Source organism: Mustela erminea, chromosome 10 (genome assembly GCF_009829155.1).
Source record: "Mustela erminea isolate mMusErm1 chromosome 10, mMusErm1.Pri, whole genome shotgun sequence".
Taxonomy (NCBI): domain Eukaryota; kingdom Metazoa; phylum Chordata; class Mammalia; order Carnivora; family Mustelidae; genus Mustela; species Mustela erminea.
Window position 1 is genome coordinate 7,220,131 of NC_045623.1, and position 24,836 is coordinate 7,244,966.

Genomic DNA, 24,836 nt, shown 5'->3' on the forward strand with positions numbered 1-24,836 from the left:
AGCTTAATGCTGGACCCTTAGGAAAAGGGATTTTTAGGCTGATTGCTTGTAGGTGAGAAGAGAAATCAAGACATGCATGCCCTTCCTATTATACTAGTAAGAAAACCAAGCCAAAACTTTTACAAAACTCTTGAAAACTGCCAGAGGGTAAGCCTTGGTCTGAGTGGACACTTTCAGTGTTGAGTATCAGTTTCTCCTGTGTTTGATGGTGCTTGCTGTTCTACCTTCCCACCCCAACCACACAACTTCTCAAGTTATTAGTCTCTTTTTTGTTCATGGTTTAATTTATGTTAGTTCTAGTCCTGTATTTCCTCCAGGGATGAGAGAGAAGCAGCTGTCCTGTCAGGCTGGCAGAGTCTAGTGGCGTTTCCTACCTTAAATACAAACACAGCTCTGCGCCACCTCTGTTCTCTGCAGAGCTGAACTGAATGTTAAAATCTTCAAGTGGAGGGGAGGATACCCACAGGACAATTGGATGCAAATAAGGGGTGCTGGCGTTGGGCCAAGGGATGCAGGATTCTTTTTTGAGAACATTCTGTCTTAACTTCTGAAGCTAATCACCACTTTCTATCATGTCTACTTATTTAGCAGGATAATTAAGCATGCTTGGCTCTTGGTGCTGACAGGTTATTGGATCCTTTTAGGAGAGCTAGGTTGTTTCCAGGGCTCTGCCTTACCTGGTGTGGTCTTGGCCACATCACTACATTGCCTGATCTTATTAGCTCTTCCTGTTGAGACCGAGGGAGAGAAATAAGTACACCTAATTTTACCCATTTCAAGGAATAATTGAGGGCTCATTATGTGAGGGATGACCAAAGTGAGTAAATAAGTCTGTTCCCAACAGGAGCTGACAGTTGGGAGGTGGGACAGAGAGAGGACAAACAAGATGCAAATTATTGTAACTCTGATTATATTTTAAAAACTAATATCAGACAGAACAAGATAAGGAAAAGTACCTCAAAGAAGTCATACAAAGTGAAACAGTAACAATTCTCTCTGAGCACCTAACAGTAATCTTATAGAGTAGATACAGTTGTGACCCATTTTACAGATGAAAAAACCCCACCAAGGCTCGAAGAGATTGAGGAACTTGCTTAAGATTATAGAGTCAGAGGCTGGATTCATGCAGATGGTGTGGCTCCAGAATCCAAGTTTTTACCACTCCAGGTGTTCCTTCCCTCCAGGAAAGGACAGACTGCCTCATGCCGTTCTGAGAAGGAAGAGCATGGCTAGAGAGGAAACACCCTGGGAACTTTCTTGGGGGTCATAAAGCCTCCCTTTGGCCTGAGGTTAGCTGATTAGAGGTTAGGGAGAGGTAAGAGAGTCTTGGGCTACATTGTTGAGGAATTGGAGTTCGTGCTTCTTTGAAGGCTCTGGCTGTCAGTCAGAGGTTTCTGAACAAGAGGAATTAATGGAGGGGCAGCTGTGTTTTAACATGGATCCAACAGTGGTGAGTAGATGCCTGTAACTGGCAGGAGTGTCTGTGGCAGTGATAGTGGCTACAGAAAAAGAAAGTAAAAGGAAGGCCTGGGCAGTTGATTTGATCGAAAGGGGTGAGGAAGGGTCAGTCAGACTCAAGGGTTTTGAGCCTCCCCACAAGTAAAGACAAAGAGGCATTAACAGAAATGGGCACCGTGAGGAGCTGATTTGTAATAAAGATTCAGAAAAGAACTACTGGGTTTTTTTGCTGTGATACGGGTCAGATTACAATTGGAAATGGCAAATGGAAATTCATTTAGTCTTCACAATGGCCTTTGAATGTCACTTGTTTTTCTCATCACATAGATGAGAAAACTATGCCTAAAGAGCTAAATTAGCTATTAATTTAGCTTAAACTAGCTAAAGAGCTAAATAACTGTCCTGGGGCATATGACATGTAGGTGGTAAACTTCTGCTTGAACCCGGGTCTGTTGATGCCTCCTGTCCTGTGTCCCATGTGATGCGCAGGGCAACACGTCAGGATGAGGAGGGGTATTAAAGCTCCTCATTGTGGTGCTTGGTGCATCATTAGAAACAGGGACATGGGGTGCATATTGGGGCTGGGGGCAAGAGGTTCAAATTATCGAGGTCTCTGGATAGAGGTGTTTATTCAAAACTAGGGAAAGTGGCTGGACGATTGTAGGGTGAGAAAGAAGAAAATGTAAACAAGAATCTTGGGGGTTGACTTGTTTTAGGAGTTAAGAGAAGGCAAAGTGGTTGGTGATCACGAGAAGGACTGGCACCGTGTAATAACGTGGATGCTCAGGAAGGAGAGAATTTCCAAGGAAAGTGTCTCAACAGGATTTCTGCCATCATTTACCGAATCCCCTGTTTTGTATGCCAAGCACTTTATAGTGTTGATGGTGTTAACTTTAAAAATGAAAGTCACTTATTTCACTAGCAAAGTGGGTTTATTTGGGAAAAGTAGAGAAATGTAATTTGAGACCTGAAAGCTATGGCAAAACCATAGGCAAGTCCAAGCAACAAGGGAGAGGAACATTATTTTACAGAGAAAAAGGAAGTGGAGAAAGGTTGTTTTGAATGCCATCAGCAGCAGAAAAGCCCAAGTCGAGGGTGATGACTGTTTCTTATTGGCTGAGTTACAGGGTAGTTGATTTCTTTCTTTCTTTTTTTTTTTTAAAAACCAGTTTATTTATTTATTTTAATTTATTTTTTATTTTCAGCATAACAGTATTCATTATTTTTGCTCCACACCCAGTGCTCCATGCAATCCGTGCCCTCTATAATACCCACCACCTGGTACCCCGACCTCCCACCCCCTGCCCCTTCAAAACCCTCAGATTGTTTTTCAGAGTCCATAGTCTCTCATGGTTCACCTCCCCTTCCAATTTCCCCCAACTCCCTTCTCCTCTCTAACTCCCCATGTCCTCCATGCTATTTGTTATGCTCCACAAATAAGTGAAACCATATGATAATTGACTCTCTCTGCTTGACTTATTTCACTCAGCATCATCTCTTCCAGTCCTATCCATGTTGCTACAAAAGCTGGGTTATTCATCCTTTCTGATGGAGGCATAAGACTCCATAGTGTATATGGACCACATCTTCCTTATCCGTTGAAGGGCATCGTGGTTTTTTCCACAGTTTGGCGACTGTGGCCATTGCTGCTATAAACATTGGGGTACAGATGGCCCTTCTTTTCACTACATCTGTCTTTGGGGTAAATACCCAGTAGTGCAATTGCAGGGTCATAGGGAAATTCTATTTTTAATTTCTTGAGGAACCTCCACACTGCTCTCCAAAGAGGCTGCACCGACTTGCATTCCCACCAACAGTGGAAGAGGGTTGCCCTTTCTCCACATCCTCTCCAACACATGTTGTTTCCTGTTCTGCTAATTTTGGCCATTCTAACTGGTGTAAGGTGATGTCTCAATGTGGTTTTAATTTGAATCTCCCTGATGGCTAGTGATGATGAACATTTTTTCATGTGTCTGATAGCCATTAGTATGTCTTCATTGGAGAAGTGTCTGTCCATATCTTCTGCCCATTTTTTGATATGATTATCTGTTTTGTGTGTGTTGAGTTTGAGGAGTTCTTTATAGATCCTGGATATCAACCTTTTGTCTGTACTGTCATTTGCAAATATCTTCTCCCATTCCGTGGGTTGCCTCTTTGTTTTCTTGACTGTTTCCTTTGCTGTGCAGAAGCTTTTGATTTTGATGAAGTCCCAAAAATTCATTTTCGCTTTTGTTTCCTTTGCCTTTGGAGACATTATCTTGAAAGAAGTTGCTGTGGCTGATATCGAAGAGATTACTGCCTATGTTCTCCTCTAGGATTCTGATGGATTCCTGTCTCACATTGAGGTCTTTTATCCATTTTGAGTTTATCTTTGTGTACGGTGTAAGAGAATGGTCGAGTTTCATTCTTCGACATATAGCTGTCCAGTTTTCCCAGCACCATTTATTGAAGAGACTGTCTTTTTTCCACTGTATATTTTTTCCTGTTTTGTCAAAGATTATTTGACCATAGAGTTGAGGGTCCATATCTGGGCTCTCTACTCTGTTCCACTGGTCTATGTGTCTGTTTTTATGCCAGTACCATGCTGTCTTGGTAATCACAGCTTTGTAGTAAAACTTGAAATCAGGTAACGTGATGCCAGGGTAGTTGATTTCTTGCAGGAGATGCAATGTACGTCTTTCTCTGTCCGGGTCTGAAATTGACAGTGCTTCCTTTGACTGACCTGAGTAGCATGGCTGTCTCTTTGAGCCTGCCCTCCTGCCCTCCAGACTAGACTTTAGCGAGGTTTCCCTTTACTAATTTTCACAATGGCAAGATCAGAGGAGAAGAAACTGGGTGGATTTGGAAGTTTGAAAATTATAGCCGGTACTGATGTGAGCCTGACTCTGGAAATGTTAGCGATGAGTACTGTTTGCTGAGACGGTGAACACCTGGGAAGCCCACAGTTAACTGGGAAACTGCTGGGTGTGGTGATGCTGAAGCAGTTTATCAGGGCTCAATGGCACTGATCCCTCCTTTTCCCAGGAGTCTGTGAGGCTTGTTGGCCAAAAAAATGGCACTGCAGAAGGGAATGTAATAGAGTTGGATCATTGGTTTGGGGCATTTAAAAGATGATATTGTGAGGGAAAAGTGTCCCTTCTTAGAGTTACATAGTTTGATAGAAAAATGTCTTTTAAAATTCTTTTAAAATGGCATAACCAATACTAATTCTTCTGGTTGATGGCTTCCTGGGCTTTCTTTTCTCTCTAACCCTCTCTCTCATGAAGACTTTTCTTTCAGAGGCTGTACCAAGGATGTGGACTTATTAACTGTTTACCATAACGTAACTCCATTAAGTCAAAGCTAATTCAAATGACTGCTTTGTTCTGGCCACCAAGATGTCTGTTTTGTCTAAGAAAAACAGTTAAATCTGAGACCATTTCAAAGCATCCCATGAAGATAAGTTTGAAGAACATTTTCTGTGTTTTTTGAGAGGAAAGATAATTAAAATAGAAAGAAAAAATAGGAGTCTGGGAGGGAACAAGGAAAATAGGAAGAAAGGGGGTAGCGTCCTTGAAGTGTTATATCAGTAAATCCAGAGCACTAAACCCATAAATATGACAGAGCTGGCTGGGAGAGTTCTGTGCAGCGGAGATTGAACTTCCAAGGAATCACGTAACCTGGACGGTAGTCACAGTTCTCCCACCAGCTGACTACTTTTGTGAATTCAAACAAGCTACTGATTTTCCCCTAGGCTTCATTTTCCTTACTGGTGAAATGAGGGATCCTTTAGGGGTGCCTGGGTGGCTCAGTTGGTTGAGTGTCTGCCTTTGGTCCAGGTCATGATCGCAGGGTCCTGGGATCGAGCTCTGCATCGGGCTCCTTGCTCGGTGGGGACCCTGCTTCTCCTTCTTCCTCTGCCTGCCATTCCCCTGCTTATTCCCTCCCCGCCCCCGCTGTTGAATAAATAAATAAGATCTTAAAAAAGGGGGGGGGTGTGTCTGAGTGGCTCAGTCCATTGGGCTCTGCCTTTGACTCAGGTCATGATCTCAGGGTCCTGGGATTGAGCCCCATATTGGGCTCCCAGCCTGCTTCTCCCTCTCTCGCTCCCCCTGCTTGTGCTCTCTTGGTCTCTCTGTCAAATAAATAAGTACAAAAATCTTTAAAACAGAAACTGAGGGAATCCTTTAAAGACATTTTCAATTTTTTATTCAAAAAAATACCGTGAGATTGTCTCAGGATCTGTGGATATTGTCTCTTCAGCAAAATTTAGCTTGTGGTTGGCCTGCTTCCACCACCTGGCCTGCTTCTGCTCACCTCCCACACAGGGAATGCAGAGCTATGCAGAAGCAAAGAGATGTAATAGAAAAAAGGGTGAATCGGAGCAACTGTATTCATTGTAATGGGTCATGGTGAAGGTGGATGGCGGGGTAGGTTTTTTTACTTGCCATTAGGTGTGAACCAGGGCTCCTTACGTTGGGGTTTTTTTTTTTTTTTTTTTTTTTTTTTTTTTTTTTTTTTTTTGATACTCCCAGAATCCCCTTTCTCACCTGGGAATTTCCAAGTTATTATTTGTAGGTTGGATGACTGCGCGAACACTTTGAAGATTGGTTAGGAATGAGTTGGCGACTTCGGCCAGATTTTAGTTCTTTTTCCTTTGAGAAAAGGAGGGTTAGCTAACAAAGCATTTTGTGTCCTGGGAAGGTAACAGCTTGATTAATGTGCTTTGACTCACTGCCCAAGTAAGCAGCTGATGGGAGCCATAAACCCAGGGTCAAACTTGTATAAATTAGCTTCATCCCAGAGACACAGTGTGTTAGAAGCTTGAAGAGCTACTTAAGGCCCTCTTAGTGCCCCTGCCATGTGACACAGGTGATTAAGAAGTGAAAAGCAGGTGAGGTAATGCTCGGCCGTGGGGGCAAGCAGGAGTGCTTCAGCCAAGCACCAGAGCTGCTGGTTGAAGAGAAAGGGGATTGGGACAGATGTTTCTCGATGTCAGTGATTTCAGCTCGAGTCTGCCCTTAACTGGCACATTCATGGGTAATTCACTGAACCTTTCTGAGTCTCCGCTGCCTGATGCATCTATGAAATAGGGTCCTGGATGAGACAAACCCATAAGGCAGGTTGCTGCTCCCCTCATTCTGCTCTAGCCCCTATTTGAAATTAACTGCTGTTTTTGTCTCTGCTACCACCTCATTTGGGATTTACTGTCAGTATCTTCTCTTCTCTACCAACCCACCAGAAGCTTTCTTGGCATATAGTGGTGCATTGGGCTCTTATACCTCTTCCTGAAAGCCACTGTGGATTTCTGAAATACTGTGCTAGGGAATGTATTGTGAGTCCTCTGTAGCAACGGGGGAATTGCCGGGTTTTTGTTTTGTTTGTATGCCATGAATCCTTTCAGAGTCCAAAGGAAAGAAAGCTGTGGGTCTTCTATTCAGAAGACAGTTTCTACAGACACCTTCACGTAAGGTTTCAGAGAGTTCGTGGACTCTGAACGCCCTCAGGCTAAGAACCCACGCGCAAGGAAGATATCATTATTCTGTTTCTGAGCTTGTACAGGACTGCTGCTCTCTCCAGGGAATCCTAGACGCTGGAGGTAAAGGGGACGTAAGGAACCCAAAGGGCCTGAGCCTCACGAATGACTTAGGAACTATGGTATTCGAGCAGCGAATGAGGCCTGGACACCAGAGTCTCGTTGAGACAAGTGTGCCACTTCCTGGATGAAGCTGTGACCCGTGTCGAGTTCTCTGCGTCCTTTGCTAAAACAGATGGTATCTGTGAGCTTCCGGTTTCCAACCTAAAGTGGAAACATGCTACCTTCTTGCTGCTGTCTTTGTAATGTGGGGTGAGTAGATTTGGGTGGCATTTCTCTGAGAAGGACACTCTCTAAATTTAAAAGTTGTCAGTTTGGGCTAGTAAAGTAATTCATGTTCATCGCATGGAGATCACTAATTACTGTTTTCATAAATCACTAGTTTTCATAAATCACTAGTTACTGTATTAACTTCCTGTTCACCAACACACACCCTAACATTGTTCATGCCTTTAGAAGATCATTCTGCGGATGACCGATTATCAATCGATTATCAATGTATTCAATCTGTTGGATACCTCACGTTATTTCGTCGGTGTGACTCCTGGGGATAAAGCATTCCTCTCACAGACTGGTCAGGACCTCAACCCCTAACCAGGTTTATTTCCCCCTTTTGTCTTGGGTATAAAGTTGCCGAACTAATGGTGGAAATAAATAAGCACCAGCTATGGCGCGATCCTTTTTTGAGTTCTTTGGGAATACAAAAGTAGATGAAAGTGGAAACTGTTTTCTCATTCTTTTTTGCATGTAACGGCTGTTGTTCTGCCTCATAAAAAGAAAAAATGTCTCAAAAGCATTGAAGTTAAGGTCTTTAATCTCTTCACCCCACTGTCTCTGCCCCCAGTTCTCCTGGGCTCAACTCAGTATCGAGCATTGTCATCAGTCCTGATTCGGTGTACTCTAAAAGCGAGCTAGTTCTTTGGTGGAAGTCACTGACCGTCGATCACAGCCTGTTCAGAAATTAAGTGAATCTGATCAACCTCAGTTTCAGAAACAAGAATGTATGTTTTCTATTTTAAAATTTTTTAGTAACTTTTGTAGCAATCACAGGAGTAGAGGACAACCACGAACACCGATCAGCTTCAACAGTAATCAGTGGCTGGCCATCTTGTTTCTTCCGCATCCCTGCTCACTCTCCTTTGTCCTAGAATTCCAGACATTTCGTTTCAAATAAGGCAAGTTCCAGACATGCCATTTCACCTGTAAATTTCATTACGTATACCTTTACCTTTGTAAATTGATTCCCAACACCAACGCCTTAAAAAAATGAACAAGTTTCTTACTATCCAATATCTAATCAACATTTGCAATTTCCTGACTGCCTTATAATTTGTTTTTGTACTTCAGTTGAACTGGGATTCAAATACTCTGCGTTGATGTTGGTGGATACATCTCAAGTATTTTGACATACAGTTTTCCTTCCTTTATGTTTCTTGCTACTTTTCTCATCACTGTTGATGTGTCTCCTATGGTTCTCCTGTAGTTCTGTGGTCTGGGTTTTGCTGATAATGTTATTTTCAAGGAAATAAGAATAACACAAGTATGTAATTTTTAAAAAGGTGGTTTCTCGTGTATGTAAATGTTTCACTTTGTGCTGAAAAACAGCCTAGCTCTAAAGAGTTTACAGTTTAACTAGACAGGGAAATGGAAGCATCAGGAGATGTCTCTACATTTTTATTTTTTCTTTCTCTCTGTTGGAAGACACCTTGGCCGATTATATACAGAGGTGTTACTTACCCACTGCTGAAATGAACTGGGCGGAAATGCCAGCCATCCTTCATCAACAACACCAAACAGATATTTTGGGCAGAGAAATCGAAGAGCAGTTTTGCCTGTTGAATTTGTAGAGGAAAACGTGGGTGATTGAACGTATGCATCAAACCCTTTGGTCCCAATCCTCCTCTCTCCCTTTGAAGGTGTGGTAAGCATTCCCTTGAGGACTGTTCATTCCAGAGGAAATATGATCACAGAATCATTTGGGGTGGAAAAGACTTGCTGAGGTCACCTGGCCCCATCTGGTAACCTTAACAAGAATTCTAGCATCAACTCTCCAGAAGGAGGCTGTTTGTTAACAACTTCCTTATCCCACATACAGCTGCTGTACATTCTAAGTGGGCTCTCTGCCTTGTCCTCCAGTGAAACAGATCATTAGATGGTGTGTGTGTGTCTCTGCAGTGGGAGTGTGTGTTTGTACCCATATATGTGTCATTGTAGCTCTTTGGGTAAGATTAATTTTGATTCTTTCCTACTGTTTGTACAGTGCATACACACCCAGTTCAACTATATATGGGAATAGTTTTTATAAAAAGGAAGATGTTTTTAGTGAGTAAATTTTGACTTATGATGACATTATTGTGGATTTATTGTGTGCAATGATTAATTTTATGCATCAACAATTTTATGCTGAGCCACTAGGTACACAGATACTTGATCTAACATTCTGGGTGTTCCTGCAACAGAGTTTTGGGATGAGATTAACATTAAAATTGGTAGGTTTGAATAAAGCAGATTGCTCTCCATAATATGAGTGGGCCTCATCCAATCAGTTGAGGGCCTGACTAGAACAAGAAGATTGATTTCCCTAAGTAAGGAGGAATTCTCCAGCAGAAGGGCCTCAAAGTATTAGTTAGTATTAGTTTTTATGGCTCTCCAGCCTACTGGCCCTCTGTGTGGATTTTGGACTTGTCAGTCTCCATAATCCCATGAGCCAGTCTCTTAATAGTGACTCTCTTTCTATATGCACATCCTGTTGGTTTTGTTTCTCTGGAGAATGCTGACAAATGGTGTGGAGGGGGAAAAAAAGCAAGTCAGTATATGTCCTGGATTTATCTCGCTGGCTGTTTTTTTGTTTGTTTGTTTGTTTTGTTTTTTTAAGATTTTATTTATGTGAGAGAGAGAATGAGAGATTGAGAGCATGAGAAGGGAGAAGGTCAGAGAGAGAAGCAGAGTCCCTGCCAAGCAGGGAGCTGAATACGGGACTCGATCAAGGGATTCCAGGATCATCACCTGAGCTGAAGGCAGTCACTTAACCAACTGCGCCACCCAGGTGCCCTGGCTGCCTCTTTTTGAAGTGGTGTTTTCTATTAAAGAGATGGAAAGATCATTGGAGAGGCCATGAGAAAATTGAGATTTTGACCTGACGTCTTCTAGCAAGCTGTCTTTCGGTTCCTGACCCTGTCATTTTCCCTTTCCAAGCCTCACTTTCCCGTCTGTAGGAGTTTGAGCTAAGGGATTTCCAGCTCAGTGATTCCATGAGATAACAAATGTTGAACATTTGAGCGAGCTACGGAGGAGGCATCTGAGGGCAGTTCTCCCGAGGACTGCCCAAGGACTACATCAGAAAAGAAAAGCCGAGGGTGGATATATACAGTAGTGGTGGTGGTGCAAGGCCAAGCACAGTGACGATAAAAATCATGACAAGAAAGGATGCTCTGCACATCAAGTAGGACATTCCAATTGGTTCGTTGTAAAACATGGAGGAGTAAATGTCCGCATGAGAACCTGTAGCTTCTTTGCCTTCTCCTCGAAGGGCAGATGGTCTCACTTTGAGGGCACCCAGAATCCGTCTCTGAATTGGAGGAATGCTTTTTTTTTTTTTTTTTTTTTGCAGCAGAGTAGGGTGGTGGTGAAGTCTTGACAGCTGTGACAAGCTGAGGCCCTCCGGCCAAACTGAGGGGCCCCTAGCACAACCAACAGACAGGAAATGCCTGACCCCAAGGACATCTGTGCTATTCTTGACCCAAGAGATTGGAAGGCGTCTCAGACTAGCTCTGGCCAGTGGGATTGTCTATTGATTTCTCTGTTGCCTTGGTTTGAGCCTGTCTCTCTTTTTCAACTTGGGCTTTCCCCTCCAGGTAAAAAAGCGGTAACCACAAGGAGGAAACTGTATTATTTTAGCTTCTCCTGTCTGGTGAGTACTCAGTATTTAGCTGCAGTAATCTTTTGGCTTTCTGTAAGAAATTAAAGTTCACCTCATGTGGCAGTCTGCCACTGGTCAGGTTGGCATTTTGGGTTGGACAGTCTGGGTGTGTGACTGGGGAAATCAGCTGCCCCCTTTGGATGTGGACACACTCTCCTTGATCACTGGAGGCATGCAGGCAAATAATGGTGAGGTGGATTTCTTTGCCTCTAGGGTTCTTTCCAACCACAGGCTCATCGTGAGGAGGCAGGACCCTGATGGGCATCTCCCCAGAGAGGCTAGTGCTGGTTGACTGTTTACTCAGTTGGTGCTGAGGACTGACAAATGATTAACCCCATGGAATCCCTGGTTAGACCCCAGTTATGGTCATGAGTTCAGCCTTTTGAACTGCAGACTAAAATTGTTTTTCCAGCATTCTCCCCAGTTGGCGTCCCTGCCCGTTCCTGCCCAGCCTCTGCTATGGAAACCCTCCCCAGGGAGCAAGTGGTGCGCCTGGGGGGCGTGGGAAGTGAAGGCTGGAGGCCTCAGTCGGCTGCTGCGGGGTAGGCGGGGAGGCTGCCTAGCCCTAGCTGAGGTAAGGAAAGCACTCTGGAGAGGATAGGGAGACAGGAAAGGCACTGCAGCCTGGAGGAGGCGGAGTGGGAGCTGCTCCTGGCCCTCTGCCCAGCTGCTTCCTTCCCGTGACATGACAGCCCCGTCGGCCTGGCTCCTGGCCACCTGGCAGTGGCCGTGGCACGTGACTCCCCCACTGGACCGGCCAGGAGTCTGTCGGCAGAGGGCTGTGCGCAGGCCAACCCCTCTACCTTCCAGGGCCCTAGGTGGGCCATGCTCCGCTCCCCCGGCCCCCGGAGCTCAGCGTGCCCTTCCCGGGCAGCAGTGCCAAGGCAAGGGGCCTGGACACGCTGGCCGGAATCCTTAGGATACCTAGGAGCTTTGTCACTGGGAGCTCATCTGCCGAGCTCTGTGAGCTGTGGTGTTCGTTATGTGTAGACCTGGGTAGATGGCACTCCGTGTTTACTTCCCTGATTTACTGGATTATTGGAGTCAAATGAGCTGCAGTGCCCAGGGGGAGACCGTCTCACAGCAGGGGCCTGGGAGCACCTCGTGCTACTCCACGTACCCTGGCCAGAGGTGGCATGACCATGCGGGGTCCTGCGCCAGAGGCCCTGGAGAACCATGGCCAGCACTCTTTCTTTCAAGAAGGTGGGGGAGTGACCTGGGTTTGTCTGCGCCAGCCTGCTCCCAGAAGTGCGGTTGACTCCATAAATTGGTGGGGCCCTTGCTTTTGGAAAAGAGCTAGGTTTTGCACATAGCTGCAAAGGGGGCCACTGTGAAAATGTACTGGTACACTGTGGTTAAATGCTAGTTCTGGCCCTGCTCCTGGCTTCACTTCCTTTTCCCCCACCTCATTGCCTCAGTACTGCCTTCCAGCATACTTTATCCCATGTACTTCTATGGCATTGTCTTCACGTTGATCTGATGAATCGTTCCATTGGGGTTGAATTTGTCTAGAAGGCACTTAAGCATTTTCCTAGTAACTTTCTAGGGTAATGAACATGACTCTTCTTTGAGTTGGGGGACATGGGGTGGAAAGAGAAGACATGAAAATATTGCAAATTCTAGAAACTAGGATTTAAGCAGTCTTTGCAGAGATAACTGATCCCACCCTGGAGTGATCTGTACCCAAGGAGAAAGGTGTGGTGGTGGGGGGGCAGGGAAATGGGGGTGGACACTCGGGGCATTAATAGCTCTGCTGTGCTAGTTGAGTAAACATGAAGATGACACTGACAGTGATGTCCCCTTGGATTACCTCTCTCCTGCATGTCATATGACAAGCCAGAAGAGGCCTTGGGTCCATTCAGACCGAACCTCCTCATGGAACAGAAGCCCAGAGGGGGCAAATACTCAAAGTCACACAGCCCAGGGGCTGTGCTAGTCAGAAACAGGGGCTCCTTTCTCCCCATTGCTGCTAGTTCAATGATTAGCGTTAGATGCAGGATTCATCGGGTCTGCCTCACTGCCTCCACCGTTACCTGTTCGGTTTTCCGCCCCCACCCCCTTAAATTTCTGTCTCTTCTGCAGGGGTGGGCAGGGGGATATCCCCTACAGTGGAGTCCGGGTTTATGGAACACCTCATTCAGCTTGCTTGTACTTTCTGAATGCAGGTTGTATTATCCGCATCTCCAAACCACTATGGGACTGCACCTTCTTCCCTCACCCTCTGCTGGCTCTTGTGTCCGCAAGGTGGGCTGTTCATTATAAAGTCTTGAGTAGTGAGGCCATGGGAAACTGCGATGTACTTGCCAAAGGCTCTTCTTGGTGAATAGCCGTGAGCTTCAGTTTAGGAGAGGTATGTGTGTGCATATAATTTTTTAAATCAAGAAGTTCGCGTAAGTTTCCTAACATTATAACTACTGTTTACTGTCACTATGCCTACTGCTTTTCCTAATCTTATAGGATATAAGCAACAATCTGAGGGGTTTGAAGCAGCACGGGGTGGGAGGTTGGGGGAACCAGGTGGTGGGTATTAGAGAGGGCACGGATTGCATGGAGCACTGGGTGTGGTGCAAAAACAAGGAATACTGTTTTGCTGAAAAAAAGAAAGTGATGATCTTTCAAAAAAAAAAAAGATTAGGTGCAGTTTTGAAAATCTGGCAAGGAGGTCGAAGGTCTCTTAGGGATTCCATAAGTTCCTGTATTTGTATATGCATGAGTAAAAGGTTAAAAAATATATATATCTCATAGGTGGCAGTATAGTTGTTTTTTTCCATGCAAGCTCTGAAGATGAGCAAGGTTAAGTAACTTGCACAAGGTCACGTAGCTGACAGGATTTGAACCTAGGTCAGTGTAGCCGCACATCTACCACAGTGCCTGGCCACCCATTCATTATCCACCCCTGGCCTTGCCCAAGAAGGCATGTTGCTAGTTTTTGTTTTGAGAATGAATGGGAAAGGAGTTGGAACAAAATGTGCTTACAGATCTACTGACTGACACGTCAGTTATACCACAGTGTTTAGATAAGTTTCTGAAAATTGTCTTCCATAGATTGAGATAAGCACAACGTCTGCCCTTGTCTTCTTGTTGTTTCTAAAATAATGTAGCTATTCCTTCATTGTGCTTTATCGCATTAAAAACAAAGTTGGCTTTTCTCCTGATAAAAAAATATATATCTTTATTGTAGAAAGTAGAGATGTTCACAAAAAGGAAAAGCGATCCCAAGCAATACACCAGCTCTTGGCTAAGACTGTGAGCACTGGAACTATCCTGTAGGGGTTTGAATTCCCGCTGTGCCACTGGCAATATGTGTGACTTTGAGCTAGTCACAGCTTCTTTGCCTATTCCTTCATGTGTCTCTGAAGTTGAAAATTAGACCCTGCGGGACGCCTGAGTGGCTCAGTTGGTTGGGCAGCTGCCTTCAGCTCAGGTCGTGATCCCAGCATCATGGGATCGAGTCCCGAGTCGGGCTCCTTGCTTGGCAGGGAGCCTGCTTCTCCCTCTGCCTCTGCCTGCCATTCTTTCTGCCTGTGCTCGCTCGCTCTCTCGCTCTCTCTCTCCCTCTCTCTCTCTCTGATAAATAAATAAAATCTTTAAGAAAAAAAAAAGAAAATTAGACCCTGCATCATTGAGTTGTTTAGATTAAATGGTATAAAACCCTTAGATGTGACCAAGAGATGTTTGATTAATACCTCAATAATGTTCTAATTTTCCTCTCTGAATATGTATATACATGTGTAAATATATATGTGTGTGTGTATATATATTATATTGTATGCATATACTAATAAATGAGATTTTTAAGCCAGCTAGTTTTCATCTAACGATATATCATGACTGCCTTTCCTTACTTCTAAATAGTCTTTAATACTTGGTAGCTGCCTGGAACCTACTGATGGGTTGGTGTGAATGGAACTGAATCCATTATTGTGGGTCATGAAGGTTTCCAGGTCTGCTCTAACATAGTACACTCTTAAAGAAATCTCAGTAGATGTTGCACCATGAATGGTGTTCCTCTAGGTGACAGGAGCTCCCCACTTTTTGTAGGGCATACCTAATCTTCCCTCTCCTGGTGTGAATGAGGATCTGAGCATTTCCCTTTGGGAGCTCAGAAGCTTCTGAGTGTGGCACCTGTGAACTTCTGTATTCTAGCCCTATCCGGGGAACTCGGGCTCTGCCTCTTTTCCTTCCTCTCCCTTAAATCTATAAAAGCTGTGTTTCTTTGTTTAATATTTCTGGTATCTGGTATCTCTTGGTTCCTGAGAAATCACATCAGAAAGTACTCTCATTCTGTTTCTCTGTACCTGAGGTATGAAGAAGGTGTGGTGTCCTTTTTAAAAGGAAAAAAGGAGAAACCCTAAGCATCTCTGTTTTCCAGGGTGGACCCCCAATGCCTACCCTTCTGGGTGAGCTGTAGTCACTTCTGTATCATTCCAGGCACCATGCCCTGCCATTTTAGTGTTTATTTTATTTTATTTTATTTTAGCTTTATTTGTCAGAGAGGGAAAGAACAAGCAGGGGAGTGGCAGGTGGAGGTAGAGGAAGAAGCAGGTTCCCTGCTGAGCAAGGAGCCTGATGTGGGCCTCAATCCCAGGACCTTGGGATCATGACCTGAGCCGTAGGTAGCCACTTAACTGACTGAGCCACTCAGGTGTCCCTGCCATTTTAGTTTTATATTTCTGGCAACATGCTTATTTGATGATTCTATTGATGTAGAATTCTGCTTGCTGGTCTGAGATTGTTTCCCTGGAAGTGGCTGCACCCCTTCTCTGCTTTTAGCCTCTAGCAAACCAATAAGTCACATGTTTTGAAAATCCTGCTCTGCCCTCTCCACCCCTACTAGCCTTCGGGGTATGTCATATATGCAGACTCTAGGGATGTATTTGTCTGTAGAGTCTGAGCTCCAGAAGACAAAGAGAGTTATGGATGGAAGTGACTTGGGGTCAGTAGTATCTCATGTAATATTCCTTTTTCAAAGTTTATGGCTTTACTGAGATTTTCTCCTAGAGCTTAATCCTGGGTGTTTGGAACCTGTCATTTTAAACTGTATTGAGTCTCAAGAAACTTAGCTACATTCTAGGACATTGATGACTAAACAGCTTCAGACACAGCCATTTTCTTTTTTTGCTTTTCTTTCTTTCTTTCTTTCTTTTTAAGATGTTACTTATTTATTTGAGAGAGATCACAAGTAGGCAGAGAGGCAGGCAGAAAGAGGAGGGGGGAGCAGGTTCCCCGCCAAGCAGAGAGCCTGATGTGGGGCTCGATCCCAGGAACCTGAGATCATGACCTGAGCCGAAGGCAGAGGCTTAACCCACTGAGCCACGCAGGCGCCCCGACACGGCCATTTTCTGATGATGGTTAAGGGCCAGGCTTGGCTTTTCACTGTAATCTAGGGAGTATATCCTCATCTCTGAGAGAGGGTAGAATATGTTAGGGCAACGGGTCTGTGAAAATTATGGTGGTGATTGTATGTCTGAGGTGTGCTGGAATGGCATCAGGACTTAAAAAGAGAAATAATTCATATTCCATATTGGACAGAGAAATGGCCTGTGTATTCCACGTTTGTAATGCTCCAAGTATCAGTTTCTCGCTACAGTGTTTTCTAAAGCCCATTTTAATGTTTCCTTCTGATACCCTCCCTGGGAGAAAGCTTAAGTAGCATTGTTCTCCTTGCACTACTGAAGAGGAGGTGGAGACAAGAACAGGTGAATTTCCTTGCCTTGGACCCTGAAATCAGGCTGACAAGAGCTTGCAAAGGCAGGAAAAGCTCCCAGGCAAGGAAAGAGCATTTTGCTCAGCGGTATTCATGTATGTCCTGTCTGGGGGCTGCTGAGCCAGAGAGTGCTGGACACTTCAGTGTCACAGTTCAAGATCCTTGACCGTTAATCTGCTTTGCTGCCTTGAGCTAAGCCCTCAGAGTGATGGATGGCAGAAGTCGATTATTTTTGGCTCGGCTGGTCCGTCTTGGCAAGGGGCCTTTACATGTAAACCTGACATCTACAAAGGGTTTTGGAATCTGATGTCATTTTTTTCCTACAATTCACATGTTGGCCTGTGCTGTCGATGGGGTTATCTGTTATGTGAGGGTCACGTTCTTGTTTGGGGCTCCCTGTAGAGATGGCTTCTAACACAGAAGGCCCCTGCATCCTCTTCCACACCCCAGCAGACTTGCTAGAGCTTCAATCTCTTGACTCACTGGGTGCAGGAAAGCAGCAGGCCCTTGCTGGTTTAATCCCCACCTTACTGCTTATAGGTTAGTCAAAGGTTGACGGGGTCCTTCTTTTTGACCTTCATGTTTTCTCAGCCGAAAAATGGGAACAACCACTGTTAAGGCTAAAAAGCCAGGTTAATGGAGAATCCACTTCAGAGATGGGAGGAGATGACTCAGCATCCAATCCAGTGGGAGTTGGCATGTGATCTCAGATGGAGTTGCCACTGTTACCATGCCACCCAGACCAGCATCTTTTGTGCTTGGTTCTCTGCATCTTAAAATGTGACGTGGAGCAGAAATTTGTCATCTAGGTCTTGAACCTCTACACATTTTCTTGGACTGAGCCACTGATTTCCATGGAAATCAAAGCCAGATATGGTGAGGGGGTGAGGCCAGACTGACCTGACCTATATCTGTGTTTTTTCTGGAACAGGGGTCCCCGGTCACCTCCCTTGTGCTGTTCTTCCTGGATGGAACAAGAAAATAAACAGGGTGTGTGTGAAGCTGAGGACTCAGCAGACAAAGGGATGGGCTCTGATTTTGAGAACTCTGAAGACAGAGAACGGGACCCAGAAGAAAGAGGAATGGGCTCTCACCCACAGGATGCCAACAAGAGAGAAGGCCCCCCAGAGCAGGAGCTGGACTCCAACCCACATGATGAAGCTCTGGGAAGGGACCCAGAAGAGAGGGAACTGGTATCTGACATCTGCCCAGGTGAGGAAAAGCTGGCATTTCCATGGAAGTTGCCCCCACTCACAGTTATTTCTAGCTCCTCTAGAGTTAGAACCCAGCGCAGCATTCTTTGTGGGAGAGCTCTCTAGCGGAGACCATTACGCGGAACCATAAGCCTGAGGAACCTTCTTTTCTTCAGTCCGGTCTGAGGGGGGCTGTTGTGGTAAACGTGGATGAAGAAGGTAACTCACTGGTGTCGCACTACAGTGTACAGAACACTGCTATAAATTAACACTTGCAATAACACGAGAGGGAGCACAGCTAATATCAGAACCTACCTCATCAGGTTGTTGGGGGAGTTTAGATAAGTTGCTGCATTTGAAGACTTATCACAGCATTGAGCTAATAAAGTGTCCAGATGTTTGCAGTTATAGTCATCATCATCTTTGTTCGCAGATAAGGAAACTCAGTGGTAAGTGACCGGGTTTATATGGCTAACGCCCAAAGTGCTCAAGGCCTCTGCCAAATCCCTTGGTATTCCTGACCTGGAAAGAGGAAGCGCTGGCCCTCTGCCTCCATCCACATCCTTGGTCCTATCTCTGGGCATTTGTTGCTTTATACTGCTCTGTGCATGCCTTGGGGACAGAAATGAACTGAAATACCTTGCGGTCAAGACTAATGAGGTTACATTCCCTCCCCTGTGACACACCCCAGACTTCCTCCTGCTCTCCCCTGCAGTGTACACAACACCTAGTCTTTAATATCTTAGTAACTTTCTGGAGTGCCCTCTGTTCCGTGTTAAGCAGCCAGAGAGAGGTGTGTGTTCTGGAAGTCTCTAAGCTGGGATCCCCAGCTCTAGGTCCTGTGCTCATTCTTCCTGCCTGGCTTACATAGTAAAGCCCTTAAGGTGGGGTGTGTTTGGGTTTGTTGTTCCACCCCTAACAAGTTTTGTTTTAAAAATCAGCCCATTACCTCGTTAGGACGGGTGATCTTTTCTTGTGGTTGGCTGGAGTGGCCTTGTCTTTTGAGGCCAGGGCCCTGAAAGGCATTAGGAGCTGTGAGAGTAAGCCAATGTCTCCTGAGATCCCACAGAGTCCTACCCAGCCCATTTCAAGCAGACTGTCAAACCTTCAGATGACTCTGCTGAGTGGAGCCTCGGGTGCCCTGGGTGGGGCCTGGGCCCCAGAGACAGTTGCTGTAAGAACTGGCCAGCCAAGGGGCGGCTGAGTGACCTTTGCCTGGGCTTCAGAGCACACTCTCCTGTAGGCCTTCCTCAGGAGGCACCAGGTGGGAAGAAGGCTGGAATCGCGGGGGTCTTGGGGGAGGGGTTGAGAATACTCTCAGGAGGGTGGCCTGCACTTTTACTGAGACTGGTGCCCTCCGGGTTTGCCTCTCGAGCGCCGAGTATAGTCACGACCACTGCCACCTTTTCTGTTGCAGAGGAACTGCTGAGCGAGGAAGAAGGGGCTGCTCTCCGCGAAGATGATGATTACCAGTCCGGCGTAGCCGAGATGGCCATGTTCCCGGGACTGTCGGAGTCCGACAGCATTTCCCGGAGCCCCCGGGAAGAGGAGGAGGAGGAGAGCGCTGGGGAGAACCGGCTGGACGAAGAGGAGCAGCCGCCCCCTCCCATGCTCCCCTGGAGGCGGCATCTCTCCCTGGGGAGTCGGCACCGGGGCGACAAGCCCGCCCACCGCCGCTTCCGCCGGCTCCATCACCCCATGGCCATGGACCTCGGGGAGCTCGACAGCCTAATGGCCAGCATCATGGATGCGCCCACCATCTGCCCGGACTGTGGGGAGAGCTTCAGCCCGGGCAACGCCTTCCTGCAGCACCAGCGCATCCACCGCCTGGCGGAGGCCGCCGCCGCAGCCAGCCTGGAGCCCTTCGGCTTTGCGGGCGAGTGCGGCGCCATGGTGGGCGTGGCGGGGGGCTTCGGGGCGGGGCCCGCGCTGGCCCAGCCCCCACGCGAGAAGCCCTTCTGCTGCGGGGAGTGCGGCAAGGGCTTCAGCCGCAACACCTACCTGACCAACCACTTGCGCTTGCACACGGGCGAGCGGCCCAACCTGTGCGCTGACTGCGGCAAGAGCTTCAGCTGGCGCGCGGACCTGCTTAAGCACCGGCGCCTGCACACGGGCGAGAAGCCCTACCCGTGCCCCGAGTGCGGCGAGGCCTTCAGCCTCAGCTCGCACCTGCTGAGCCACAGGCGGGCGCACGCGGCAGCCAGCGGCGCGGGGGCGGCGGCGCTGCGGCCCTTCGCCTGCGGCGAGTGCGGCAAGGGTTTTGTGCGCCGCTCGCACCTGGCCAACCACCAGCGCATCCACACGGGCGAGAAGCCGCACGGCTGCGGCGAGTGTGGCAAGCGCTTCAGCTGGCGCTCGGACCTGGTGAAGCACCAGCGCGTGCACACGGGCGAAAAGCCCTACATGTGCTCCGAGTGTGGTGAGACCTTCAGCGTCAGCTCACACCTCTTCACGCACAAGCGCACGCACTCGGGCGAGCGGCCCTACGTGTGTCGCGAGTGCGGCAAGGGCTTCGGGCGCAACTCGCACCTGGTGAACCACCTGCGCGTGCACACGGGCGAGAAGCCCTTCTGCTGCGGCCAGTGCGAGAAGCGCTTCAGCGACTTCTCGACGCTCACGCAGCACCAGCGCACGCACACGGGCGAGAAGCCCTACACGTGCATCGAGTGCGGCAAGAGTTTCATCCAGAGCTCGCACCTGATCCGCCACCGCCGCATCCACACCGGCAACAAGCCGCACAAGTGTGCGGGCTGTGGCAAGGGCTTCCGCTACAAAACGCACCTGGCGCAGCACCAGAAGCTGCACGTGTGCTAGGGGCCGGGCCTCGGGGAGGCTGCCCCGGTGGGGAGCATGTGGCGAGGAGCAGTTCTGGGGATAGAGCTTGTGGAGAGAAATGGGGAAGGGGCGGGAGGGACAATCTGAGTGACCGGGGAGTCTTGGTGTTAGGGGGTCTTGAAGGGGAGGGTCGAGTCTGTGGTTTTTTTGGGGTGTTCTTTTTTGCCTGCCTCCCCAACGGGACGTGTTTGGGAGATGTGCTTGAGCCATGACGTCTTCAGATACGCGCAGTAGGGGGTGAAGAGCACGGAAGAGCAGGCACTTTGAGGACGTTGAAGAAGGGGGGTTAGGGGAGTGAACAGGATGGCAGGCAGTAGAGTAGGTCCGGCTGTGGGGGCCTATGGGCGTCGGGAGAGGCTTATGGGGTAAAATAAAAGGCGGGTATGAATCATTCTGTCCTGGTCTCACCAGGTGTTAGGTTAACACTGTTTGCCCTGTCGCCCCACATCAGCCGTAGTCTCATGAAAAGTAGAGGAACCTTGTCGATGCTATGGGAGAAGATATTTAGTATATATTCCCCTTCATTTCTCTGAGCCACAGTTAGCTGCTATTTTGAGGCATCCAGGGGAAACTGGGCAGGAAAGCTTATGCACTCTGATTGCAAGGACAAAATTGAAGTTTGGAAATCCGTTCATAACTGGCTTTAAGATCACCTGGGAAATCTTGGTTCTGTTCCCCCTGGTTCTTTGCCACTTCCTTTAAAGTAGTCTAGCTTCATGCTGGGTCAAGGTGGTCTGTGTGGATGGGAGGTGTTCGGTGTGTGCCAAGCCCGGTATTTCACGTCTCACTTGTGATCTTCTAAGTGCAGGGGAATGAAACAGTCCCAGCTATGTGTGGCTTTCCCTTTTCCAGGTCAGCATGTTGCTTGTTTGAAGTGAATCTCAGATCAGCAACCATTGCCCCAGTGACCTACTACAAAAGTCATCTAGCTCAGAGTTTTGCTGGCCTTATGTGAGAAATCCAGGAGAGCAAATGTTCACATGTTGGAGTGCAGAGCTTCTTTGTCTCATTTGCCTTTGCTCTGTATCCAGTGCCCCCCTCCCTCTTGGGGGAGATAATCGAACAGCCACCTCCATCCATATTGATACGGGCTTTTGGTCTGAATAGAGATATCTTTTATGTACACAGGGAGGCACAGTAGAAAGCTCAAGGGTTTACACAAGGAAGGCCCAAGCAGGGAAGGGTGTTAAGTGCAAAATTGCCAAATAGCACAAGCAATGAATGTTTTCTGGTTGTTATATAAATGCCAAAATAGCACTTTTTTATTTCTAAAGTGCTTTATGCTTTTTAACAACCGTTAATTGTTTCTCACACCTTTGTGAGGTAGATCAGTATTATGACCCCTGTCGTAGGGAAGACCCGAGGACAGGAGTACAGCAGGCTGTTTGGAAGACAGGCTGACGACCGTGGGGATAGGTATGGTCAAACCTTTTGTGTTCTCCTGTCAGCTGCTAGAAAGACTTAACCTGTCATGATTTATATAATAAAATGAAGACACTGAAAATTCCTAATGCTTCATGGAAAACTTAAGGCTAGTCTAGAAGGGCCAAAGATGTCCTTATTGACAAAGCTGGTCTTTGTCACATAATTAGGGTATCTTAGGATTGTTCCATTTCTAGTAGGGGGCTGTAGTTAGATGACTCTTGTACCGATTTCGGTTACCTGTACGGAAAATTCCTCCCCCAGGTTAGCCTTTAGAAATTAGAGTTGTGGAAAGCAGTCTTGTTTTCTTCACTAGTGATTGTTAGTTGTTCTGTACTTTTCATGGAAGCATCTTCACAAACTGTTGGACACACTTGAAAGCAAGATTGTTTTTACAGTTTTAGCAAACTTTCTGTGGATGCTGGTAATTTATACTCGATCAATTGTATTTTAACAAAGAACCTCCTTGGGGACTGTAGGGAAGCATGTTTTTGTCCTTATAAAAACACCTTCCCCCAAAAAGAAAAAATCCTGAGAATTCTGGGCTTGTACAATGCCTGTTGATCTTGCCCTCTTAATCAGTTTATTGTTATTTACAAATGCAAATCGATTTTCAAAAGATAGGTAATTTTGCAAGACACTAATTCTTTATTTTCTTTTAGTTGAGTAATCTGAGCAAAATCAATGTCCATTATTTATTCTGACTCTTTATCCTGAATACTAAGTGTATAGGACTCCTTTGAAAATAATATAGCCAATTTGTAGGTAACCTTATTCCTTTGTGTGTTTTTTTATGCACATCTACCTCTTCCAGCCATTTTATGTTCTCTCAAATCTGTGCCTATGAAATCTCATGCAAATTTTGATTCTCCACTTTATGGGTTATTTGGCTTTTGACTGCCATTGTACTCTGTATGGTCTTGTCTGCATCAGCTATGTTATATATGGGCAGCTTTCAAGAAGGTTCAAGAGGGAAGGGGCATTGAAGCTCATATGAAATAATTTGGTGGCAGTGGAAATGTTTGGGTTTCATTGACCTCTCTTCTTTCAAGTACCATGGGTAGGAGAGTCAGCTACCACTTCAGTATCCCTTTGAGGAGCAGATCCCTCAGCAGAAGAAAACAGCCCAACCACCAAAATCCCCACTCGCATGGTGCATTTAAAATGTGATTCCATTTTTCCTACACTTCTTCAGGGATCATAGCTGCATTAAGTGAATTTAAATGCAGTCAGGAGGCTGGTTCTTCTATCTAGTTCAAGAATAATAGTTTTTCTTCAGCAAGCCCCACTAACTGTGATGCACCCTTAAAAATGCTACTTTGAAGATTCCTTCCATCAACTCATTCATGCTGGTGGAGGCAAGTGTATCATTTGTTTCCCGGGGAGTTTGGTCAAGTGCAGGCTGCTCTTGGCTTAGCAGAAGCCGGAGCAGTTCGGTAAGTTAAATGGCTTGATTCGATCTTGAGCTCTAAGTTGGAAAGAGAAGATGAGAAGTTAACCCCTTGAGCCATGTGGTTTCTTCAGGATCAAGAGGCTGTACATATGTGAGAAAGTACAGATGAAGAACCTGTGTTCATAGACAATCTGGACTGTGTTTCTGATGTTTGCGCACATTTCCCTTCAGTATAATGTTATTTTACAGCTGTTTGTTAAAATAGTGAATAATTTAATGATCCTAAATGTAACAGGTTTTGTGTGAGTGTGTGCTTGTATATGTGAGAATTGCTTTATTTTCAGGTGGTTTTATTTAATGATGGTTCCTCGGACAGCGTTCTGGTGTTCAGCAACCCATATGGAACATTTGTCATTAAATCCATGTCAGTCTTTTTCCATGTCATTCTTTCTTCTTTGTCATCCATTAAATGGCACTGAGATCCATATACAGAAGCTTACTGTCTGGTAGAACAGGGGTCAGCAAACTACTGAGTCTAGCCTATCTCCCTTTGCAAGTAAAATGTTCTGGGCTGTGGTCCTCTCCATACAACCTTGCTTACATGTTGTCTGTGGTTGGTTTTGCTCTACCACAGCAAGGCTGAGTCTTTGTGACAGAGGCTACATGGCCCACAGTCCTAAAATGTTTACTCTCTGGATATTTACAAACAAAGGTTGCTGACTCCTGTGTTTGAGTGTTCTGGTAGATCCTGGATCATCCTGGAACTGGTTGATGTCTACATAATCTGCCTATTGTAACCAGTAATTCAGCAGGGCACTTCCGTATTCTTGTAGCTTTGGGATGTTGGGAAATGTGTGAATGCTATGCCACTGGTATCAATTTCTTCCTTCCTTGGAGGAACCTTTCTGTGGGGCATTTTGACAGAAGTGGGGAAAGTCGATATGGGGAAGAGAGGCAGTCTTAGGTCTCACCCCTAATCTATTAAAAAAAAAAATGTATTCCTGAATAACATCACAAAGTATTTTCCTTCCCTCAGCTCTCAGAAAGGTAACTTAATGGCTGTTGATAATACTGGATGGAACTTAACCAGCTAGACTGGCCTTTTACTTAAAATGTTTTTTAGTTGCTCTGTGCCCAACCTCAGGGAAACAATGAGACAGGCAGTTTGTAAGGAAGGGATTCACAAGAAATAGAAAAAACGCAGCGCGAAAGGCACTTTATGTTCTTGTGATGATCACAACCACCTCCTTGTGTGAGTGTCCACCCACCCTGTCTTGCCTGGCAGGGCCGGTGGATTTGGGGTCCTGGTCATGGAAGGAGGCACTCAGTCCAGG

The 24,836-nt window shown here is 46.3% G+C and overlaps 1 protein-coding gene across 2 annotated transcripts in view; it reads left to right on the top strand.

Annotated features, from left to right (window-relative positions):
• ZNF697 (zinc finger protein 697) overlaps window positions 1-23,946 on the top strand; it is a 32,692-nt gene extending 8,746 nt beyond the window's left edge. Inside the window, exons 1-3 of one of the 2 annotated variants that reach the window (XM_032302206.1) lie at window positions 11,212-11,526; window positions 17,591-17,871; window positions 19,270-23,946. In XM_032302206.1, the coding sequence (XP_032158097.1) occupies window positions 17,628-17,871; window positions 19,270-20,666 (1,641 nt within the window). In that variant the 5' untranslated portion in view covers window positions 11,212-11,526; window positions 17,591-17,627 and the 3' untranslated portion in view covers window positions 20,667-23,946. Of the gene's footprint in view, window positions 1-11,211; window positions 11,527-17,590; window positions 17,872-19,269 lie in introns of those variants that run through there. The other variant, XM_032302205.1, reaches the window with a different exon arrangement.
• The last annotated feature ends 890 nt before the right edge of the window (window positions 23,947-24,836 follow it).